The sequence below is a fragment of the Emys orbicularis genome, chromosome 15 (assembly GCF_028017835.1).
Source record: "Emys orbicularis isolate rEmyOrb1 chromosome 15, rEmyOrb1.hap1, whole genome shotgun sequence".
NCBI lineage: Eukaryota > Metazoa > Chordata > Testudines > Emydidae > Emys > Emys orbicularis.
In genome coordinates, this window is record NC_088697.1 from 2,332,801 (window position 1) to 2,353,281 (window position 20,481).

The 20,481-nt window shown below is 69.8% G+C and overlaps 1 protein-coding gene across 1 annotated transcript in view; it reads left to right on the forward strand.

Annotated features, from left to right (window-relative positions):
* DNAH2 (dynein axonemal heavy chain 2) overlaps positions 1 to 18,127 on the forward strand; it is a 108,568-nt gene extending 90,441 nt beyond the window's left edge. Inside the window, exons 60-84 of the mRNA XM_065417371.1 lie at positions 787 to 956; positions 2,013 to 2,129; positions 2,207 to 2,371; positions 2,939 to 3,064; positions 3,331 to 3,479; positions 4,161 to 4,227; positions 4,452 to 4,602; positions 5,390 to 5,538; positions 5,706 to 5,839; positions 6,072 to 6,216; positions 6,501 to 6,700; positions 7,683 to 7,809; positions 8,818 to 9,004; positions 9,384 to 9,532; positions 10,383 to 10,566; positions 11,360 to 11,550; positions 11,667 to 11,858; positions 12,988 to 13,172; positions 14,017 to 14,245; positions 14,537 to 14,688; positions 15,442 to 15,556; positions 16,012 to 16,188; positions 16,590 to 16,664; positions 17,493 to 17,643; positions 17,973 to 18,127. Coding sequence (XP_065273443.1) covers positions 787 to 956; positions 2,013 to 2,129; positions 2,207 to 2,371; positions 2,939 to 3,064; positions 3,331 to 3,479; positions 4,161 to 4,227; positions 4,452 to 4,602; positions 5,390 to 5,538; positions 5,706 to 5,839; positions 6,072 to 6,216; positions 6,501 to 6,700; positions 7,683 to 7,809; positions 8,818 to 9,004; positions 9,384 to 9,532; positions 10,383 to 10,566; positions 11,360 to 11,550; positions 11,667 to 11,858; positions 12,988 to 13,172; positions 14,017 to 14,245; positions 14,537 to 14,688; positions 15,442 to 15,556; positions 16,012 to 16,188; positions 16,590 to 16,664; positions 17,493 to 17,643; positions 17,973 to 18,127 — 3,842 coding nt within the window. The remainder of the gene's footprint in view (positions 1 to 786; positions 957 to 2,012; positions 2,130 to 2,206; positions 2,372 to 2,938; positions 3,065 to 3,330; positions 3,480 to 4,160; positions 4,228 to 4,451; positions 4,603 to 5,389; positions 5,539 to 5,705; positions 5,840 to 6,071; positions 6,217 to 6,500; positions 6,701 to 7,682; positions 7,810 to 8,817; positions 9,005 to 9,383; positions 9,533 to 10,382; positions 10,567 to 11,359; positions 11,551 to 11,666; positions 11,859 to 12,987; positions 13,173 to 14,016; positions 14,246 to 14,536; positions 14,689 to 15,441; positions 15,557 to 16,011; positions 16,189 to 16,589; positions 16,665 to 17,492; positions 17,644 to 17,972) is intronic.
* Positions 18,128 to 20,481: the final 2,354 nt, after the last annotated feature.

A 20,481-nucleotide genomic window follows, 5' to 3' on the forward strand; every position in this document is an offset into this window, starting at 1 on the left:
GAGCTGAGGGCCGGGCGCTGGGCTGGGGGGCAGAGGAGGCGGGCAGTGGGTGGGGCGCAGGAGACAGTGCAGGGGGAGCTGAGGGCCGGGCGCTGGGCTGGGGGGCAGAGGAGGCGGGCAGTGGGTGGGGCGCAGGAGGCGGTGCAGGGGGAGCTGAGGGCCGGGCGCTGGGCTGGGGGGCAGAGGAGGCGGGCAGTGGGTGGGGCGCAGGAGAGGGTGCAGGGGAGCTGAGGGCCGGGCGCTGGGCTGGGGGGCAGAGGAGGCGGGCAGTGGGTGGGGCGCAGGAGGCGGTGCAGGGGGAGCTGAGGGCCGGGCGCTGGGCTGGGGGGCAGAGGAGGCGGGCAGTGGGTGGGGCGCAGGAGAGGGTGCAGGGGAGCTGAGGGCCGGGCGCTGGGCTGGGGGGCAGAGGAGGCGGGCAGTGGGTGGGGCGCAGGAGGCGGTGCAGGGGGAGCTGAGGGCCGGGCGCTGGGCTGGGGGGCAGAGGAGGCGGGCAGTGGGTGGGGCGCAGGAGGCGGTGCAGGGGGAGCTGAGGGCTGGCGCTGGGCTGGGGGGCAGTGGGTGAGGTGGGCAGTGGGTGAGGTGCGCACCGTGGGCACCCTGCCCTGCTGCTCCGTGTGCAATGGGATCCCAGCAGCAGCCCGGAGGAGCAGGCAGGGCCCTGCCCGGCACCCAGAGGGTTGCTGGGCCCCGAGACGGGCTGCCCCTCGTGGGTCATTGCCAGGCAGGCTGTGCCCAGCGTGTGCCAGTCCCCAGGCCCCGCCCCCCCTGATCCCGGTGCCCCCCCAGGTGAGGCCACCTTCATCAAACAGCTGATCAACTTCGACAAGGACAACATCTCGGACAAGGTGCTGAAGAAGATCAGCGGGTACTGCTCCCAGCCCGACTTCCAGCCCGACATCATCGGGCGCGTCTCGCTCGCTGCCAAGTCCCTCTGCATGTGGGTGCGCGCCATGGAGGTGAGGGGCTGGCGCGGGTGGGGCAGGGGAGGCGTGCCAGCCAAGGAGGGGAGGGGCCGGGCACCAGCCACGGGCAGGGGGAGGGATCTGTGGAGGGGAGGAGCCAGACACCAGCCACAGATAGGGGGAGGGATTTGGGAAGGGGCGGGGCCGGCCACAGGCAGGGGGAGGGAGCTGGGGAGGTGGCAGGAGGGGAGTGCCAGGCTGAGGGCAGGTGGTGCCAGGCTGGGGGAGGGGAGTTGCAGGCTGAGGGCAGGTGGTGCCAGGCTGGGGGAGGGGAGTGCCAGGCTGGGGGCAGGTGGTGCCAGGCTGGGGGAGGGGAGTGCCAGGCTGAGGGCAAGTGGTGCCAGGCTGGGGGAGGGGAGTTGCAGGCTGAGGGCAGGTGGTGCCAGGCTGGGGGAGGGGAGTGCCAGGCTGGGGGAGGGGAGTTGCAGGCTGAGGGCAGGTGGTGCCAGGCTGGGGGAGGGGAGTGCCAGGCTGGCAAGGGTTTGGCAGGACGATGGCTGTGAGTGAAAACTCTGAAGACAAGAAGGAGAAAGAGAAACAAATGTCAGGTTTTCTCCCTGGCTCTGGGAGGGGAGTGGGGGCTGGTGGTTAGAGCAGGGGGGGCTGGGAGCCAGGACTCCTGGGTTCTCTCCCCGGCTCTGGGAGGGGAGTGGGGGCTGGTGGTTAGAGCAGGGGGAGCTGGGAGCCAGGACTCCTGGGTTCTCTCCCCGGCTCTGGGAGGGGAGTGGGGGCTGGTGGTTAGAGCAGGGGGGGCTGGGAGCCAGGACTCCTGGGTTCTCTCCCCGGCTGTGGCAGGGGAGTGAGGTCTGTTGGTTAGAGCTGGGGGGGGGGACAGGACTCCTGGGTTCTCTCCCGGCTCTGGCAGGGGAGTGGGGTCTGGTGGTTAGAGCTGGGTGGGGGGCAGAACTCCTGGGTTCTCTCCCAGCTCTGGCAGGGGAGTGGGGTCTGGTGGTTAGAGCTGGGGGGGCGGGGCAGGACTCCGGGGTTCTCCTCTCCCAGGCCAGTGGCAGTGCTGTGCGGGGGGCTCACCGTTCGCTGTCCCCCCCCCAGATGTACGGCCGGATATACCGGGTGGTGGAGCCCAAGCGTGCCCGCATGAACGCCGCCATGGCCCAGCTGGCCGAGAAGCAGGCGTCGCAGGCCGAGGCGCAGGAGAAGCTGCGGGAGGTCGGTGTGCCCAGTGGCGAGGGGGGGGGTGCTGGGCTGGGCATGGCGCTGGGGGGCTCACGGCTCTGCCCCCCCAGGTGGCGGAGAAGCTGGAGCGGCTGAAGCAGGAGTACGAGGAGAAGCTGGCGCAGAAGGAGGACCTGCGCAAGCGCTCCGAGGAGATGGAGATCAAGCTGGACCGCGCCGACAAGCTGGTGTCCGGGCTGGCGGGGGAGAAGGCGCGCTGGGAGGAGACGGTGCAGGTAGGGGGGCTGGGGGCAGGGATCCCAGTGGGGAGGATCTGGGGGGCAGGGGCTCGGGTACAGCAATGCCATAGCCAGGCCAGGGGGCAGGGATCCCAGCGGACGGGATCTGGGAGGCGGGGATCCCAGTGGGGCGGGGGGCTGCAGGGATCCCAGCGGATGGGATCTGGGAGGTGGGGATCCCAGTGGGGGGGGGGCTGCAGGGATCCCAGCGGATGGGATCTGGGAGGCGGGGATCCCAGTGGAGGGGGCTGCAGGGATCCCAGCGGATGGGATCTGGGAGGCAGGGATCCCAGCGGGGTGGGGATCCCAGCGGGCGGGATCTGGGAGGCGGGGATCCCAAGGGGGCAGTGGGGGTGGAGGATCCTGGGGGACATGGATCCCAAGGGGGGCAATGGGGGTGGGGATCCCGGGGGGGCAGGGATTCCAGGGGGGCAGGATCCTAAGGGGGGCAGTGGGGGCGGGGATCCTGGGGGGCATGTTTCCCAGGGGGGGCATGGATCCCAAGGGGGGCAGGGGGGCGGGGCTCCCGGCGGCGCGGGGCTCTCAGCCGGGCTGTCTCCGCAGGGGCTGGAGGAGGACCTGGGCTACGTGGTGGGCGACTGCCTGCTGGCCGCTGCCTTCCTGTCCTACATGGGGCCCTTCCTGTCCGGCTACCGCGATGAGATCGTCTCCAGCATCTGGATGAAGCAGGTGTCTGGCACCCGTGGGCCCTGGGCATGGCACCCCGAGCGCTCAGAGCCCTGGCTGCCGCCGTCCCTGCCCGGTGCTCTGCCTGGGGGTCGCCCCCTCCGGCCCCACATGTCCTCAAGGCTCCAGGGGGCAGGCGGGCTCGCTGCCTTTGAGCCACGCTGGCCAAGTCCTCCCACTGGGCTCCGGGCGCTTGCCCCTGTGAGCCCAGCACCATGGGACAGCCGGGGGGCGGGCAGCCCCGGTGACCCTGTGCTCTGTGCCCGCAGATCCGGGAGCTGCAGGTGCCCTGCTCGCCACGGTTCACCTTCGACAGCTTCCTCTGCAACCCCACCATTGTGCGCACCTGGAACCTGCAGGGGCTGCCCTCCGACGCCTTCTCCACCGAGAACGGGCTCATCGTCACCCGCGGCAACCGGTGAGGGGCCCGGCCTGACCTGGCCTGGCCGCCGGCCTGCCTCCAGTGCTCCCGGCCCCGCCCGATCCACTGCCCCTGGCCCTGTCCCCGTCCACCGCGCTGCCCCGGGCCCTGTCCAATGCACTACCCCCGGCCCTGTCCCCGTCCACCGCGCTGCCCCCGGCCCTGTCCCGTCCACCGCACTGCCCCCGGCCCTGCCCGACGCACTGCCCCCGGCCCCGTCCACCGCACTGCCCCCGGCCCTGCCCGACGCACTGCCCCCGGCCCCATCCACCGTGCTGCCCCCGCCCCTGCCCCCGCCCGACGCACTGCCCCATGCCCTGTCCCCGTCCACAGCGCTGCCCCCGGCCCCACCCGAGGCACTGCCCCGGGCAGGGACCCCTCGCCCAGCACCCCTCGCCCGGCGCTGAAATGCAGCCACCTCTGGGGCGGGGCGGCTGGTTACCCGGGGACCCCTCGCCTGGTGCTGAGATTCAGCCACCTCTGGGGCGGGCAGCTGGTTACCCAGGGACCCCTCGCCCCGGGTGGGGCATGGCAGCTGTTTCCCAGCCGCGCTGGGGGGCAGAGGGGTGGGTGAGGCCAGGACGGGGGGCGAACGCTGGGTGCTGGCTGGCGCTGAGATCCCGGCAGGAGGCGGCCCGGCTCTGAGCCCCATTGATCTGCCCCTGTCCCCGTTGCCAGGTGGCCACTGATGATCGACCCGCAGTGCCAGGCCTCCAAGTGGATCAAGAACATGGAAGCTGCCAAGGTGAGCAGCAGGGGGCGGTGCCTGGGGTCCCCTCACCCGGTGGGCGGAGCTGACCGGAGCCACTGCCCCCACTAGGCCCCACCCTGCCGTGTGCCCTCTGCACTCTCCTCCCGGCTCCTGTCCATCCCGTGCCCCCGGGGGCTGGCAGCTGGCGAGGGCTGGGGGGGCAGAGGGTCCGGGAGTGGGGGGCGGACTGCTCACCCCGGCGCTGGCGCCCCCTGCAGGGCCTGAAGATCATCGACCTGCAGATGGGCGACTACCTGCGGGTGCTGGAGGGCGCCGTGCAGTTCGGCTCGCCCGTGCTGCTCCAGAACGTGCAGGAGGAGCTGGACCCCTCGCTCGCCCCCATCCTCAACAAGTCCGTCACCAGAGTTGGTGAGGCCAGGCACCCGGGCCTCCACTGCGGGGGCGGGGGCGGGGGCTGGGAGCCAGGATTCCTGGGTTCTCACCCTGGCTCTGGGAGGGGAGTGGGGGCTGGTGGGTTAGAGCAGGGGGGGCTGGGAGCTGGGATTCCTGGGTTCTCACCCTGGCTCTGGGAGGGGAGTGGGGGCTGGTGGGTTAGAGCAGGCGGGGCTGGGAGCCGGGACTCCTGGGTTCTCTCCCCGGCTCTGGGAGAGGAGTGGGGGCTGGTGGGCTAGAGCTGGGGGGCTGGGAGCCAGGACTCCTGGGTTCTCTCCCCGGCTCTGGGAGGGGAGTGGGGGCTGGTGGGTTAGAGCAGGCGGGGCTGGGAGCCGGGACTCCTGGGTTCTCTCCCCGGCTCTGGGAGGGGAGTGGGGGCTGGGCGTTAGAGCAGGGGGGCTGGGAGCCAGGACTCCTGGGTTCTCTCCCTGGCTCTGGGAGGGGAGTGGGGGCTTGTGGGTTAGAGCAGGGGGGGCTGGGAGCCGGGACTCCTGGGTTCTCTCCCCGGCTCTGGGAGGGGAGTGGGGACTGGTGGGTTAGAGCAGGGGGGGCTGGGAGCCGGGACTCCTGGGTTCTCTCCCCGGCTCTGGGAGGGGAGTGGGGGCTGGTGGGTTAGAGCAGGGCGGGGCTGGGAGCTAGGACTCCTGGGTTCTCTCCCCGGCTCTGGGAGGGGAGTGGGGGTTGGCCTGGGGCCCCTGCTCACATCCCCAGGCAGGGCCCGGCTGCGTTCGGGGGGCCCTGACTGCCCCCGTGTGTGTGCCAGGCGGGCGCCTGTTGCTGCGGCTGGCGGACAAGGAGGTGGAGTACAGCCCCGACTTCCGCTTCTACCTCACCACCAAGCTGTCAAACCCCCACTACACCCCGGAGACCTCCTCCCAGACCACCATCGTCAACTTCGCCGTCAAGGAGCAGGTGGGGCGTGGCCGGTTCCTGGGGGGTAAGGGGTCACTGCCGGGGGGCTGAAACCTCCAGGGCTGGGGGGGCGACTGGAGATGGGGGGCACATGGGGACTGGCTTGCTCTGGGGGGAACCCCAGCCTGCAGCAGCCCGGGCAGGCCTGACACCCCTCGTCTCGGCAGGGCTTGGAGGCCCAGCTGCTGGGCACCGTGGTGCGGAAGGAGCGGCCCGAGCTGGAGGAGCAGAAGGACTCGCTCGTGCTCAACATCGCGGCCGGCAAGAGCAAGCTGAAGGAGCTGGAGGACGAGATTCTGAGGTAGGGCTGGGGCGGGGCGGCTGGTGACGCAGGGACCCCTCGCCCGGTGCTGAGATGCGGCCACCTCTGGGGCGGGGCGGCTGGTTACCCAGGGACCCCTCGCCCAGCGCAGAGATTCGGCCCCGTGTCCCATTCCCCAGTGAACAGAAGGGCGGTGTATCTTAGGGGGCACAGGGCAGGATTGGGGGGCGGCGGGAGCCTGCTGACCCTTGGCCGCCGCCCGTCCCCGCAGGCTGCTGAACGAAGCCACCGGCTCGCTGCTGGACGACGTGCAGCTGGTGAACACCCTGCAGACCTCCAAGGTGACGGCCAGCGAGGTGACGGAGCAGCTGGAGACCAGCGAGACCACGGAGATCAAGATCGACACCGCCCGCGAGGTGAGGGGGGCCGGGGCTTCGTCCGGCGCCCCCCGCCTGTCTGCCCCCATGGGCTTCAGCCTGGCTCCCTGGCAATGCCAGCCATGCCCAGGGAGTGGGGGCCCTGATCCGGGCCCAGATGGCTCGGCAGGAGGGGCCGTCCGCATTGCGGTTAGACGCCCGCTGCTGGCCCGTGCCAATGGAGACGTGCCGAGCCCCGGGAGGGCGTGTGGGTGCAGTGTGGGCGCCCTCTGGGAGTCCTGCCCGGGGCTGACAGGTGCCGTGCTCCCGCCCTCCCCCCCTAGGCCTACAGGCCCTGCGCCCAGAGAGCCTCCATCCTCTTCTTCGTGCTCAATGACATGGGCCGCATCGACCCCATGTACCAGTTCTCCCTGGACGCCTACATCGACCTGTTCAACATAAGCATCCACAAGAGCCACCGCAGCGCCAAACTGGAGGAGCGGATCCGCTACCTGAACGAGTACCACACCTACGCCGTGTACAGGTACGGGGCCCTGCGCCAGGGACGGGGATCTCCCACGCCGGGTACGGGGACCACCCCCTACGCCGTGTACAGGTACGGGACCCCGCGCCGGGGACGGGAACCGCCCCCTACGCCGTGTACAGGTACGGGGCCCCGTGCCAGGGACGGGGATCTCCCACGCCGGGTACGGGGACCGCCCCCTACGCCGTGTACAGGTACGGGGCCCCGCGCCAGGGACGGGGATCTCCCACGCCGGGTATGGGGACCGCCCCCTACGCCGTGTACAGGTACGGGACCCCGCGCCAGGGACGGGGATCTCCCATGCCGGGTACGGGGACCGCCCCCTACGCCGTGTACAGGTACGGGACCCCGCGCCGGGGACGGGAACCGCCCCCTATGCCGTGTACAGGTACGGGGCCCCGAGCTGGGGACGGGGACCTCCCCCTATGTCGTGTACAGGTACGGGGCCCCGTGCCAGGGACGGGGACCTCCCACGCCGGGTACGGGGACCGTCCCCTACGCTGTGTACAGGTACGGGACCCTGCGCCGGGGACCGGGACCTCCCACACCGGGTACGGGGACCGTCCCTTACGCCGTGTACAGGTACGGGACCCCGCGCCGGGGTCAGGGGACCTCCCACACCGGGTACGGATACCCTACGCTGGGTACGGGAAGCCCCCCATGCCGGGTATGGGTACAGGGATCCCCCCACGCCGGGTACGGGGACCCCCACGCCGGGTACGGGGAGCCCCCTATGCCGGGTATGGGTACAGTGACCCCCCCACGCTGGGTACAGGGACCCCCCCCCATGCCAGGTATGGGTATGGGGACACCGGGTACAGGTACAGAGATCTCCCTTCCTACACTGCGTACAGGTCCCCGGGCATGGGGAGCTGCAGCCAGAGGTGCGGGGGACGGGAGACCGGCCCCCAGCCCGGCCCGCGGCGGGTGCCGAGGGGAGACCGTCCTGCCCCGTGGCCAGCACCCCCTGCTCTCCCCGCAGGTTCACCTGCCGCGGCCTCTTTGAGCGCCACAAGCTGCTCTTCAGCTTCCAGATGTGCGCCAAGATCCTGGAGACCTCGGGCAACCTCAAGATGGACGAGTACAACTTCTTCCTGCGGGGGGGCGTGGTGAGTGCAGCAGCGAGCTGCTCCCCAGCAGGGGGTGCCCTCCTCTCCTCCCTGCTGGGGAACGGGGCTGGAGCCGCCTCTGCTCCCTACGGAGCCTCCCTTGAAATGCAGCTGTTAGAGCGACCCCAGCACAGCTGCCACCAGCGTGGGGTGGGCTGACCTCAATGCCCCAGGGCGGCGCTAGGGGGCGCTGTGGGGCAGGGAGCAGGGCGGGGGGCTCAGCAGGGGCTGCTCTCCCCTGGCAGGAACACAGTCCAAGACAGGTCTTGCAGGCACAGACAACAGGACCCCCTCAGTTAGGTCCATCTTGGGGTCCCAGGGGCACCACAGCCCCATTGGGGGGCAGAGCCCCGTCTGGGCTCCCTCCATTACCAGCCAGCTCCTGAAAAACTCTCCCCAGCGTCTCCTCCCCCAGACTTTGTTCAGTTTCCCGGGCAAAGGTGTCACCTGGCCTCCGACCCCTTCCTGGGTTCTCATGTTACATGCTCAGGTATCTTCCCTCGGCCAGTCTCCCATCCCCCAATGCAGACCATCCTAGCCGCATCCCCTACAACCTTCCCAGCCAACACTCCCCACTCAGCATTCAAAGGCCACATTAAGAACAGTCCCAGTTTGTCACAGTGGGGCGGGGGGCTCAGCAGGGGGCGCTCTCCCCTGGCAGGCAGGGCTGGCCCCAGGGCAGCGCTAGGGGGCGCTGTGGGGCAGGGAGCCGGGCGGGGGGCTCAGCAGGGGGCGCTCTCCCCTGGCAGGGGGCTGGCCCCAGGGCAGCACTAGGGGGCGCTGTGGGACAGGGAGTGCTCTCCCCTGGCAGGGGGCTGGCCCCAGGGCAGCACTAGGGGGCGCTGTGCTGCTGGAGGTGCCATTTTACAGTGAGTTCTAGCCCAGGAACCCCGGCGTCCTGGCCGTATTTGCCCCCTGGGGGCTGGCACATGTTGCTGGGGCCCCCGGCACCCTCCTGGTGCAGGGGGGCTGGCTCCGCACGGTGCCCGGATCAGCTGCCCTCCGCAGGTGCTGGACCGGGAGGGGCAGATGGACAACCCCTGCAGCGGCTGGCTGGCCGACACCTACTGGGACAACGTCACCGAGCTGGACAAGCTCACCAACTTCCACGGCATCATGAACTCCTTCGAGCAGTACCCGCGGGACTGGCACCTCTGGTACACCAGCGCCAAGCCTGAGAAGGCCCTGCTGCCAGGTCAGCCGCGGGCACGGGAGCCGGGACGCCTGGGTTCCCTCCCCTGCGCAGGGAGGGGAGTGAGGGCTGGTGGGTTAGCGCAGGGGGGGCTGGGAGCTAGGACTCCTGGGTTCTCTCCCTGGCTCTGGCCAGGTAAGTCCAGGACAGCGACAGGGAAAGGAGGTGCTGCTGGTGCGCTGCATGGTGCCCCGTGCCCAGCGATGATGCCTGGCGGCGGCAGTGTGTGTGTGGGGAGGGTGGGGGGTGCCACAGCTATCTCCCCACTGCCTCCTGGCTCCCTCCGACTCCTCGGGGGGCCCCCCCCAACAGTGTGCTGAGCACGGGGCTGCCCCACCAGCAACCCACCGTTGGCCTCCCCACCCCGTATCGCCCCCTGCAGGCGAGTGGGAGAACTCCTGCAACCAGATGCAGCGGATGCTGGTGGTGCGGTCCCTGCGGCCGGACCGCGTCGCCTTCTGCGTCACGTTCTTCATCGTCTCCAACCTGGGCTCCCAGTTCATCGAACCGCCCGTGCTCAACATGAAGTCGGTGAGTGGGCGGGGGGGCTCCCCCTCCCTGGGTGAAGGGATTGGCCGGTGGCAGACGGACGTGGGAACCTGCGGAACTCCCTGCCACTGGATGCCTTTACCCAGGACCCCGGGGCCCCCTTTCAGACACGTGCTGGCATCAGGGCAGTGAAACCATCGTCCCGGGGGCCCCCTGAGAGGACCCCCCCCACCCGCAGCATGGCACAACAGGCAGTTCCTCAGAGATAATCCGGTGCAGGCAACAGCTGGAGGCAGGATCCCAGTCTGCATGGACCCAAGGGGCTGATCCAGGGGGGCAGGGAGGAGGCAGGACGGCAGGGTAGATGGGCCCATGGGGCTGATCCGAGGAGGTGGGATACCAGGGTAGACGGGCCCGTGGGCTTGAGCCAAGGGGGCAGGGAGGAGGTGGGACACCGGGGTAGACGGGCCCCTGGGGCTGATCCGGGGGGCAGGGAGGAGGCGGGACACCGGGGTAGATGGGCCCATGGGGCTCATCCGAGGAAGTGGGATACCGGGGTAGATGGGCCCATGGGGCTGATCCAGGGGGGCAGGGAGGAGGCGGGACGCTGGGGTAGATGGGCCCATGGGGCTGGTCCGAGGAGGTGGGATACCGGGGTAGATGGGCCCATGGGGCTGATCCAAGGAGGCGGGACGCCGGGGTAGACGGGCCCGTGGGGCTGATCCAGGGGGGCAGGGAGGAGGTGGGATACCAGGGTAGATGGGCCTCTGTGCCCCCCCAAACCAGCCTCCTGCCCTGCCACCCTCCCCCTGACAAGCTCCCCAGCACACGGGGCAGCCAGGATCCCTGCCCCCGCCCCCCAGAGCGTACTGCTTCCCTCCCCCCGCCGCAGGTGGTGGAGGACTCCACGCCCCGGACCCCCCTGATCTTCGTGCTGTCCCCCGGCGTGGACCCCACCTCCTCGCTGCTGCAGCTGGCCGAGCAGTCGGGCATGGCCCAGCGCTTCCACGCCCTGTCGCTGGGGCAGGGCCAGGCCCCCATCGCCACCCGCATGATCCAGGAGGGGGTCCGGGACGGTGAGTGTGTCATAGCCCCTCTACTGCCAGCAGCGCCAGGGGATCCTCACCTCACCCTGGCATTACGGGTGGGCAGCGCCCCAGGAGCCTCTGCTGCCATCTGACCCACAGATCCACACACTCCCCACCGCCTCACACGCACAAAACCCTCGTCGCACGTGCTCCCCGCCACCCCCAGAGCCTCCCACGGCAGAGCTCACGCTGGGGCCCTGGCCCGATGCCAGGGGTCGCTGAAGAATCGGGACCCCCTGCCCGAGGCTCTGTCAGGCCCTGATGGTCTGTCTCGTTCGCTGGCCCCTCATGCCATGCGGCATCCTGTGCCCCCAGGGCTGGGGCTGAGGGGCAGCGGGCACAGGGATGGGGGCCCAGCCAGTGGATCCAAGCCAGAGCCCAGAGAAAGATCAGCCCGCTAGGGTCTGTGCCTGACCCAGGACAACCCTGACGGACGGGAGGCCGTATCTCCAGTACAGCTGGGGGTGGGGGCCGGGGGACCCGTGGGTGGGATCTGGGGAGGGGCTAGGCCTGGTCGGCGGGGACCAATTGGGTAGGATCTGGGGGTGGGATCCAGGGAGCGGCTGGGCCTGGCCAGGAGTCACAGGGATGGGATCCGGGGAGGCTCGGGGCCCTGCCAGCCGGGGGACCTGTGGGTGGGATCCGGGGAGGCTCTGGGCCCGGCCGGCCGGTGGACCCATGGGTGGGATCCGTGGGTGGGATTGGGGAGGGGCTGGGCCCGGCCGGCGCGGACCCCGGCGTCCGGGAGGCCCACTCGTCTCTCCCCTGTGCTCGCCGACAGGGAACTGGGTGTTCCTGGCCAATTGCCACCTCTCGCTGTCCTGGATGCCGCAGCTGGACAAGCTGGTGGAGCAGCTGCAGGTGGAGGAGCCGCACCCGGCCTTCCGCCTCTGGCTCAGCTCCAGCCCCCACCCCGACTTCCCCATCTCCATCCTGCAGGCCAGCATCAAGATGACCACGGAGCCCCCCACGGTGAGAGGGGCGCCCGCCCCGCCCTGTGCCAGCCGTGCCCGAGCCCCACGTCCCGGCCGGGCAGGGGCAGGCTGGTGCCCGCGCTGAGACCCTCCCCATCTCCCTCTCCCTGGCAGGGTCTCAAGGCCAACATGAAGCGCCTGTACCAGCTGGTGACGGAGCCGCAGTTTGGGCGCTGCACCAAGCCGGCCAAGTACAAGAAGCTGCTGTTCGCCCTCTGCTTCTTCCACAGCGTCCTGCTGGAGCGCAAGAAATTCCTGCAGCTCGGCTGGAACGTGGTGTATGGCTTCAACGACTCCGACTTCGAGGTGGGCGGGGCGCCGGGGTGGGGGGGTGACGGCCGTGGCCAGACCCTACAGGAACAACCCCCCGCCACTGCCAGAGCCGATAATCACCCCCAGAGCCAACGGTAACAACCCCCGGCACCCCCAGAGCCAACGGTAACAACCCCCCCGGCACCACTACCACCCCCACCCCCCGAGCCAACAGTAACAACCCCCCAGCACCACCATCACCGGAGCCAACAGTAACAACCCCCCGGGACCCCCAGAGCCAACGGTAACAACCTCCAGCACCCCCAGAGCCAACGGTAACAACCCCCCGGCATCCCCAGAGCCAACGGTAACCACTCTCCGGCACCACCACCACTACCACGCCCAGAGCCAACTGTAACAACCCCCCGCCACCGCCAGAGCCGATGATCACCCCCAGAGCCAACTGTACCAACCCACCCCCAGAGCCAACGGTAACAACTCCCGGCACCCCCAGAGCCAATGGTAACCACCCCCCGGCACCATTACCACCACCAGAGCCAACAGTAACAACCCCCCGGCACCCCCAGAGCCAACGGTAACTACCCCCCGGCACCACCACCACCGGAGCCAACGATAACACCCTCCCGGCACCCCCAGAGCCAATGGTAGCAACCCACCACCACCGCCAGAGCCAACGATAACAAGCCACCCCCACCCCCAGACCTTACAACAACAACCCTCCCTCCCCCGTGTATTCCCCGGTCAGACCCTACAACAACCCCCCCCGGGTGTTTGCCCCGTCAGACCCTATGATAACAACCCCCCGCCGCCACCAGAGCCAATGATAACAACCCCCCACCACCACCACCCACAGACCCTACAACAACAAACCCCTGTGTGTTCCCCTATCAGACCCTACAATAACAAGCCTGGCTTCATGAGACCCTACAGTAACAAACCAGCCCACACATTTCTCTGGGAACCTACAATAACAACCCCCCTCCCCTCACAAGACCCTGGGACCCCCACGAGAGCCAGGCAGCTCACGCCCCAGGGCCCCCAGAAGGCCCCAGGGCTCCCTGCGAGGCGCTCTGCTGAACCTGGCAATAGCGGCCCCTGGTGCCCACCCCAGCGGACGCCGCAGGCCCTGTGGCATTGGTGTGGTGCCGTCTGCGCCCCCCAGGTGTCGGAGAACCTGCTGAGCCTGTACCTGGACGAGTATGAGGAGACGCCCTGGGATGCCCTCAAGTACCTGATCGCAGGCGTCAACTACGGGGGCCACGTGACGGACAGCTGGGACCGGCGCCTGCTCACCACCTACATCAACGACTACTTCTGCGAGCAGAGCCTGGCCGCACCCTTCTACAAGTACGGGGGCGGGGCCTGCTCAGCGTCAACCTCAACCCCTCCTCCTGCGAGTAGTGTCGGTGCCCGTTCGGCCCACCCACACGCCCTGCGCATAGGGCTGCGCCGGCGATCCGCCCTCAGTCCCTTCTCAACTGGCTTCCGTCTGCCCCAAGCCTCGTTCACACGGCTGGGTCGGTGTCGCTTCGGTTGACGCTGGCTTTCCCCTTCGTTTGTTCTGTTCCCATCTGAGAGTTGTTCTGGGCTTTTCGTGATCCGGATCCCCCTTGTCCTTCCCGTCTACCTCTGGATCCTGTTTATGACGGGTTTGGTCACAGAGGCCCCCTTGGGACTGTCACCTGACATGCTGAGATTACCTCTGAGCCCATTTTCCCTGCCAGCTTGGGACTCCAGAACCCTGCCTTGTTGAGCCAGACACGCCTGCCTGCTACAGCACGCCCCCCAACGCTGCAGACTTTAACCAAAAACTGCTCAGCAAGTGCTCCTGTCTCCAGCACCCAGACCCCCAGCTCCCAATAGGATCCAACCCCCAAATAAATCCGTTTCACTCTGTGTAAAGCAGGGATGCTGAAATCGCCGGGGTGGGGGGTGGGGTCGTGGGGCACCACTGCAGAGGGGCACCCAAGGGACCTGGCTCAAAGGAGGCGGAGGGCAGTAACAGTGGCTTTTTGAGCTGTACTCCCCTCGTGGGTGCTTCCCTGCCCGCTCCTCTCCTTGGGGGTCTCCTGTGAGGATGGCTCGCCCTGTGCAGGCAGAAATAGCCCAAGTGGGGGGGCTGTGTGGGGCTGGGTGAGCGGGGCTGGGGGGGCCGAGCAATTGCGAGCCCTGACTCTCCCCGTGCCCTCAGGCTGTCGGTGCTCGACACCTACTACATCCCCAAGGACGGGAACCTGGCCTCCTACCGGGAGTTCATCAGCATGCTGCCCGGCATGGACCTGCCCGAGGCCTTCGGCCAGCACCCCAACGCCGACGTGGCCTCCCAGATCACCGAGGCCAGGACCCTCTTCGAGACCCTACTGTCCCTGCAGCCCCAGATCACGCCCAGCGGGGCCGCTGGGCAGAGCCGCGAGGACAAGGTACCCGGTGGCAGGGGGACCCGGGCTTCGGTACCACCTGCGCTCTAGAGGGGAGGGTCCTGGGTGCTGCAAGCTGGGCCTGGGGGTTTGCTCCCAATCAGGCACCGCCACCGACTCTCCAGGCTGCCTGCAGACTCAGAGAGCCACCCATGGTTCTGGGACGAGGGGGCTCAATCCTGCGGGGACACTCCCACGGTCCTCGCCTGCCCGCAGTTCTGGGGCAGGGGGGCTCCATCCTGCAGGGACCTCCCCCAGGCCCCGCCCGCGGCTCATGCGCCCCTCGCCCGGCAGGTCCTGGAGCTGTCGGCCGACGTGCTGAGCAAGATCCCGCAGGAGCTGGACTACAGGGGCACCCAGAAGGTGCTGGCCGACGACCCTTCGCCCCTCAACGTGGTGCTGCTGCAGGAGATCCAGCGCTACAACGCCCTGCTGCAGGTCATCAGGTCAGCGCCACGACCGCCGGGCCTGGGGGCACGAGGCTCAACCCTGGCTCGCGTGGCCGGACGGGCCCCGGTCCAGCTTAGCTGTTATCCCCACCCCAGGGACTGCCTTTCCGTGGGGCTGTGCAGTGCAGCAGGATGGGGCCCTGATCTCGGTCGGGGGGGGGGGTGGGCAGCGCCTGGCACGACGGGGCCCCAATCTCGGTCGGGGGGTGTGTGGGCAGCGCCTGGCACGACGGGGCCCCAATCTCAGTCGGGGGGTGTGGGCAGCGCCTGGCACGACAGGCCCAAATCTCGGTCGGGGGGGGTGTGGGCAGCGCCTGGCACGATGGGGCCCCAATCTCGGTCGGGGGGTGTGGGCAGCGCCTGGCACGACGGGGCCCCAATCTCGGTCGGGGGGGGTGTGGGCAGCGCCTGGCACGACGGGCCCCAATCTCAGTCGGGGGGGGGGGGTGGGCAGCGCCTGGCACGACGGGGCCCCAATCTCGGTTGGGGGGGTGTGGGCAGCGCCTGGCACGATGGGGCCCCAATCTTGGTCCGGGGCTCTGGGCAGTGCCCAGACTACAGCAAACCCCTGCCCAGCCCTCCTGCAAGTCAGAAAACCGAACGTGGGATCCCGGTGGGGAGCAAGGAACCTCCCGATCCCCGACCGACGCTGCCCCGACTCTGGCAGCTCCTCGGCCCAGGGGGCAGCATTGGGGGCCGGGTGTGGGGCCGGCCAAGGGGGACCCCGCCTGACCTGTGCCCTCCCCCTAGGTCCTCGCTGGTGGAGCTGGAGAGGGGCATCCAGGGGCTGGTGGTCATGTCCACCACCTTGGAAGAGATCTTCAACTGCATCTTCGACGCCCGTGTGCCCCCCATGTGGGAGAGGGTAAGGGCGCCCCCGGCCGCCGGGGGAAGAGCTGGAGTCGCTGCACCATGGGAGTGCCCCCTGCCCTTCCTTGGGGCCCAGAGACTCCCCAGTCCTGCCCTCCCACACGGGCTGGGGGGCCCAGGGGTGTCTGGCTTTGGGGCCACTGGTGGGTCGATTGGGAAGGTTCCTGCCCCCCCCGAGCCCAGTGACCCCCCCATCAAATCTTCAACTGCTGCACGGGTCGTGTGGGCGGGGCTTGGAGAAGCACCACCCCCTTTATCACCCCCACCCCCCCAGTCTGAGGAGCCCCTCTGGAGAGGGTGGGGGAGTGGAGCTAGGACTGGGGGCTCCTGTGTGATCTGTGCCTCCGTTTCCCTGTGTGTGAAAGCCTCCAAGCGCTGGGGGGGCGAGCGATGCTGAGCTGTGCCGTGTGCCCGCCCCGTCCCCCAGCCCCTGTGCTCTGCCCCCCGCAGGCCTACCCCTCGCAGAAGCCGCTGGCCGCCTGGACCCGGGACTTGGGCCAGCGGGTGGAGCAGTTTGCCCGCTGGGCCGAGACGGCGCATCCCCCCGTGCTCTTCTGGCTCTCCGGCTTCACCTTCCCCACTGGGTTCCTGACGGCCGTGCTGCAGGCGGCCGCCCGCCAGAACAACGTGGGTACCGCTGGGGGGGCGGGGCGCCCGGACGCCTGGGTTCTCTCCCCGGCTCTGGGAGGGGAGTGGGGGCTGGTGGGTCAGAGCAGGGGGGCTGGGAGCCAGGACTCCTGGGTTCTCTCCCCAGCTCTGGGAGGGGAGTGGGGACTGGTGGGTTAGAGCAGGGGGGCTGGGAGCCCGGACTCCTGGGTTCTCTCCCCAGCTCTGGGAGGGGAGTGGGGACTGGTGGGTTAGAGCAGGGGGGCTGGGAGCCAGGACTCCTGGGTTCTCTCCCTGGCTCCGGGAGGAGAGTGGGGGCTGGAGGCACCTGGGGCAGTTCCCAGCCCTGCTGGGGGGCGGGGGGACTCCTAGGATGGGGGGCCGGGGCCGTCCCACCCCCTCTCACTGCCCCCCCTCTCCAGATCTCGGTGGACACCCTGTCCTGGGAGTTCATCGTCTCCACGGTGGATGACAACAACCTGGTGTATCCGCCCAAGGTGCGTGGCTGGGGCCAGAGCCCATGGGTGTGGGTGGGGTCCCCCTAAGCCTTCCTGACCCCTGGGACGGCGTGGGGGGGCCGTGCTCAGGGTGACACCTGCTGCCCCCCAGGACGGCATTGGGGAGGCTGTACCTGGGGTGATGCTCCCTGCCCCCAGGACGGTGTGTCGGTCCGGGGCCCGTACCAGGGTGACACTCCCTGCCCCATAGGATGGTGTGTGGGTCCGGGGCCCGTACCAGGGTGACACTCCCTGCCCCATAGGATGGTGTGTGGGTCCAGGGCCCGTGCCGGGGTGACGCTCCCTGCCCCACAGGACAGCGTGTGGGTCCGGGGGGGCCGTACCGGGGTGATGGGGGGGCCATGCTGGGGTGACGCTCCCTGCCCCACAGGACGGCGTGTGGGTCCGGGGGGGGCTATACCGGGGTGATGCGGGGGGCGTGCCGGGTGACGCTCCCTGCCCCACAGGACAGCGTGTGGGTCCGGGGGGGGCCGTACCGGGGTGATGGGGGGGCCATGCTGGGGTGACGCTCCCTGCCCCACAGGACGGCGTGTGGGTCCGGGGGGGGCCGTACCGGGGTGATGGGGGGGCCATGCTGGGGTGACGCTCCCTGCCCCACAGGACGGCGTGTGGGTCCGGGGGGGGCCGTGCCGGGATGACGCTCCCTGCCCCACAGGACGGCGTGTGGGTCCGGGGGGGGCTATACCGGGGTGATGCGGGGGCCGTGCCGGGTGACGCTCCCTGCCCCACAGGACAGCGTGTGGGTCCGGGGGGGGCTATACCGGGGTGATGCGGGGGGCGTGCCGGGTGACGCTCCCTGCCCCACAGGACGGCGTGTGGGTCCGGGGGCTGTACCTGGAGGGCGCGGGCTGGGACAAGAAGAACTCGTGTCTCGTGGAAGCGGAGCCGATGCAGCTCGTCTGCCCCCTGCCCACGGTGCACTTCAAACCCGCCGAGAGCAAGAAGAAGAGCAGCAAAGGTGGAGGGTCGGGGGGGCACTGCCCGTGGGGGGAGGGGGCTGGGGGGAGGGGCTTCCCGTGGGGGAGGGTTTGGCGGTGGGGACGCTGAGGGGGGCTTCCCGTGTGGGGGAGGGTTTGGGGGCGCAGGGCTGACGGGAGGGGCTGGGGATGGGGGCGCTGAGGGGTGCGGGGGATGTGGGGGCGCTGACCACATGGGGGACCGGCTGGGTGGGCGCTGCCCGTTTGGACGGGGGGTTGGGGGCCACTGGGCTGAGGGGGAGGGGTCTGGGGGGGCGCAGGGCTGACGGGGGGCAGCCTGGCCCCACCCCCTGACCCCCCTCTCTCGCAGGGACCTACGCCTGCCCCTGCTATTACTACCCGAACCGGACTGGCTCCCCCGGGCGCCCCTCCTTCGTCATCGGGGTGGAGCTGCGGACCGGCGCCGCCCCCCCCGACCACTGGATCAAACGGGGCACCGCCCTGCTCATGAGCCTGGACAGCTGAGCCCCTCCCCGCAATAAACCCACCCTTCCGCAGAGCGCCGTGGGGCCTGTGTGTGACCCTACCCACGGGGGGTGTTGGTTTGCTCTGCGGGGAGAGATGGGGTGGGACAGGCCCACAGTCTGATCCAGCAGCTGCAATTTGTCTCTGGTCCCCGTGCCTCAGTTTCCCAGCTTCTCCCGGGTCCCCACGTCGTGCTGCTGAGGCCAGACTCGAACCCAGCTCTGCCCCCCCAGGCCCCGGCGTTCCCCAGTAGCCGGGGGCCGTGTTGGCTCGGGGCCTCCCCAGCGGAACGGCTGCTTGTCGCGTGGGGAAACTGAGGCCCGCAGCAATCCCATGACTTGCCACCGGGGGGGCTCGGGGAGCAGCTGCCCCATGGGGCCCTGGGCTAGTGGCCGTGGTACCCACCAGGAGAGCCAAGCTGGAGCGGGGCAAGGGGGTGTAATCTGGGGGGGCTCTGCCATGCTGGGGAGGGTGAGATCCCCCTGAACCCCCCATGTCAGCGCCCTGCCCCCTCCCCAGCTGCAGCCCAGGCCCTGGGGGGGGGCGGGGGCAGGTCCTTGTCCGGGCGTCTCCCCACCAGGGGTGTGGGTGTAAACACACTCACTGCACATGGGGGGGTGTCCCAGCCCACGGCGTTGGGGGGGGGAACAGGTGAGATGAGTCTCCCCAGCAGGAGGCGCTGTGGGACACCCACGGGGGGGGTAGAGACGCTGTGACCCCCCCACACACACACAAGGGGGAGTAGAGGCGCTGTGACCCCCACACATACATGGGGGGGTGAGACGCTGTGACCCCCCCACACACACGGGGGGGTTTAGAGACCGTGTGACCTCCCCGCCACACACAGAGATGGGGGGCTAAAGACGCTGTCACCCCCACACACACACAGAGGGGGGTACAGGCGCTTTGACACCCCCCTACACACACACGGGGGGAGGGAGGGGTAGAGCCGCTGTGACTCCCCCTCCGGCGGGAGGGGGGGTGCAGGGGGCGGGGCGGTTTGGCTCCGGAGGAAGAACCAGCCTGAGCCGCAAGGCGAAGCCCGGAGCCGGGGCCCGAACTGCGCCACGGCCCGGCCCCGCCCCAGCCGCCCGGGTATGGGGGGGGCGCGGGCTGCGGGGCCGCCCGGCTGTCAATCAAAGGGCGGCGGAGGGAGAGGGGGGCGCCCCCCCCCCCCGGCCCGGCTGCCAGCGGAGGGACCTGCGCGCAGGTAACGGGATGGGGGGGCGGATGCAACTTTCGATGCGTCACATCGGCGGGGGGGGGGGAAGAGGGCGGGCAGGGGGGTAGCGGAGGGGGGCGGGCAGAGCCGGGGCGGGGGCCGTGCAGGCAGAGCCGGCGGGGGTGGGGTGCAGGGGGCCCAGATCCCCCTTCCAGCCCCCTGGTCCAGCCCGGATTCCCCGCCTGGATCTAGCCCAGACCCCCCCCCAGGCTTCCCCTCCCTGGGGTCCGGATCCCCCCCTCAGAAGCGCCCACCCACACCTGCCGTCCCCCTCCCCCTGAACCCCGCATCCAACCCGCACGCCCCGCCCCCTGGATCTGGCCCCGCCCAAAGGAACCTCCTCCCGCCCGCCGCCGCGCCAGGCAGAGTTGTGAGTTTTCCAGCCATTTCTGATTGGGCAGCAAGATCTCAATCTCCCCCGCGCTCAGCCAACCGGGCGGCAGGGAGCCGGGGGGGCGGGGCTCTCACGCCTCACCGTGGTTGGTTAGAAATCTAGTGCTGGCTGAGCCGTGAACCCTGGGGCCGGGTGGGAGCCGGCGCCCCCTAGAGGGGACAGGCCCCTGCCCCATTCCCCGCCCCCCTGAGCCAGCCAGTCCCCGCCCTGGGGACGGGTGGGAACTGTTCTGACATTTGCCCACTAGAGGGCGACAGGCGACCACGCGAGGCGCTCTGCGGGCGGCTCTCGGTCAGACCGAGGCGCAGGGGGACGCCCCTTCCTGACCCAGCCAGTCCCTGCCGTGACGCATGGGGGTTAACCCCCCTTCCTGTCATTCTGGGTGATTTTCTCAGCCCACCCACACACCCCAGCCTGCTGAGCTGCGACATCTAGTGCCAGGGAGTTCCCTGGGCTCATGGCACAGAGATTCCTTCAATGCCTTTAATTCACTTTCCTTAAACGCCTAGTGGGACACCCGGGGAGGGGAGGGGAGTGGGGGCTGGTGGTTAGAGCTGGGGGGTCTGGGAGCCAGGACTCCTGGGTTCTCTCCCCGGCTCTGGGAGGGGAGTGGGGGCTGGTGGGTTAGAGCAGGGGGGGCTGGGAGCCAGGACTCCTGACTGATCCAGGCCAGAGAATCTCCCCCTGGGGGCAGGCCAGTAAAGCGCCTTCCAGACAGGCCTCCCGGCTGATCCGAAC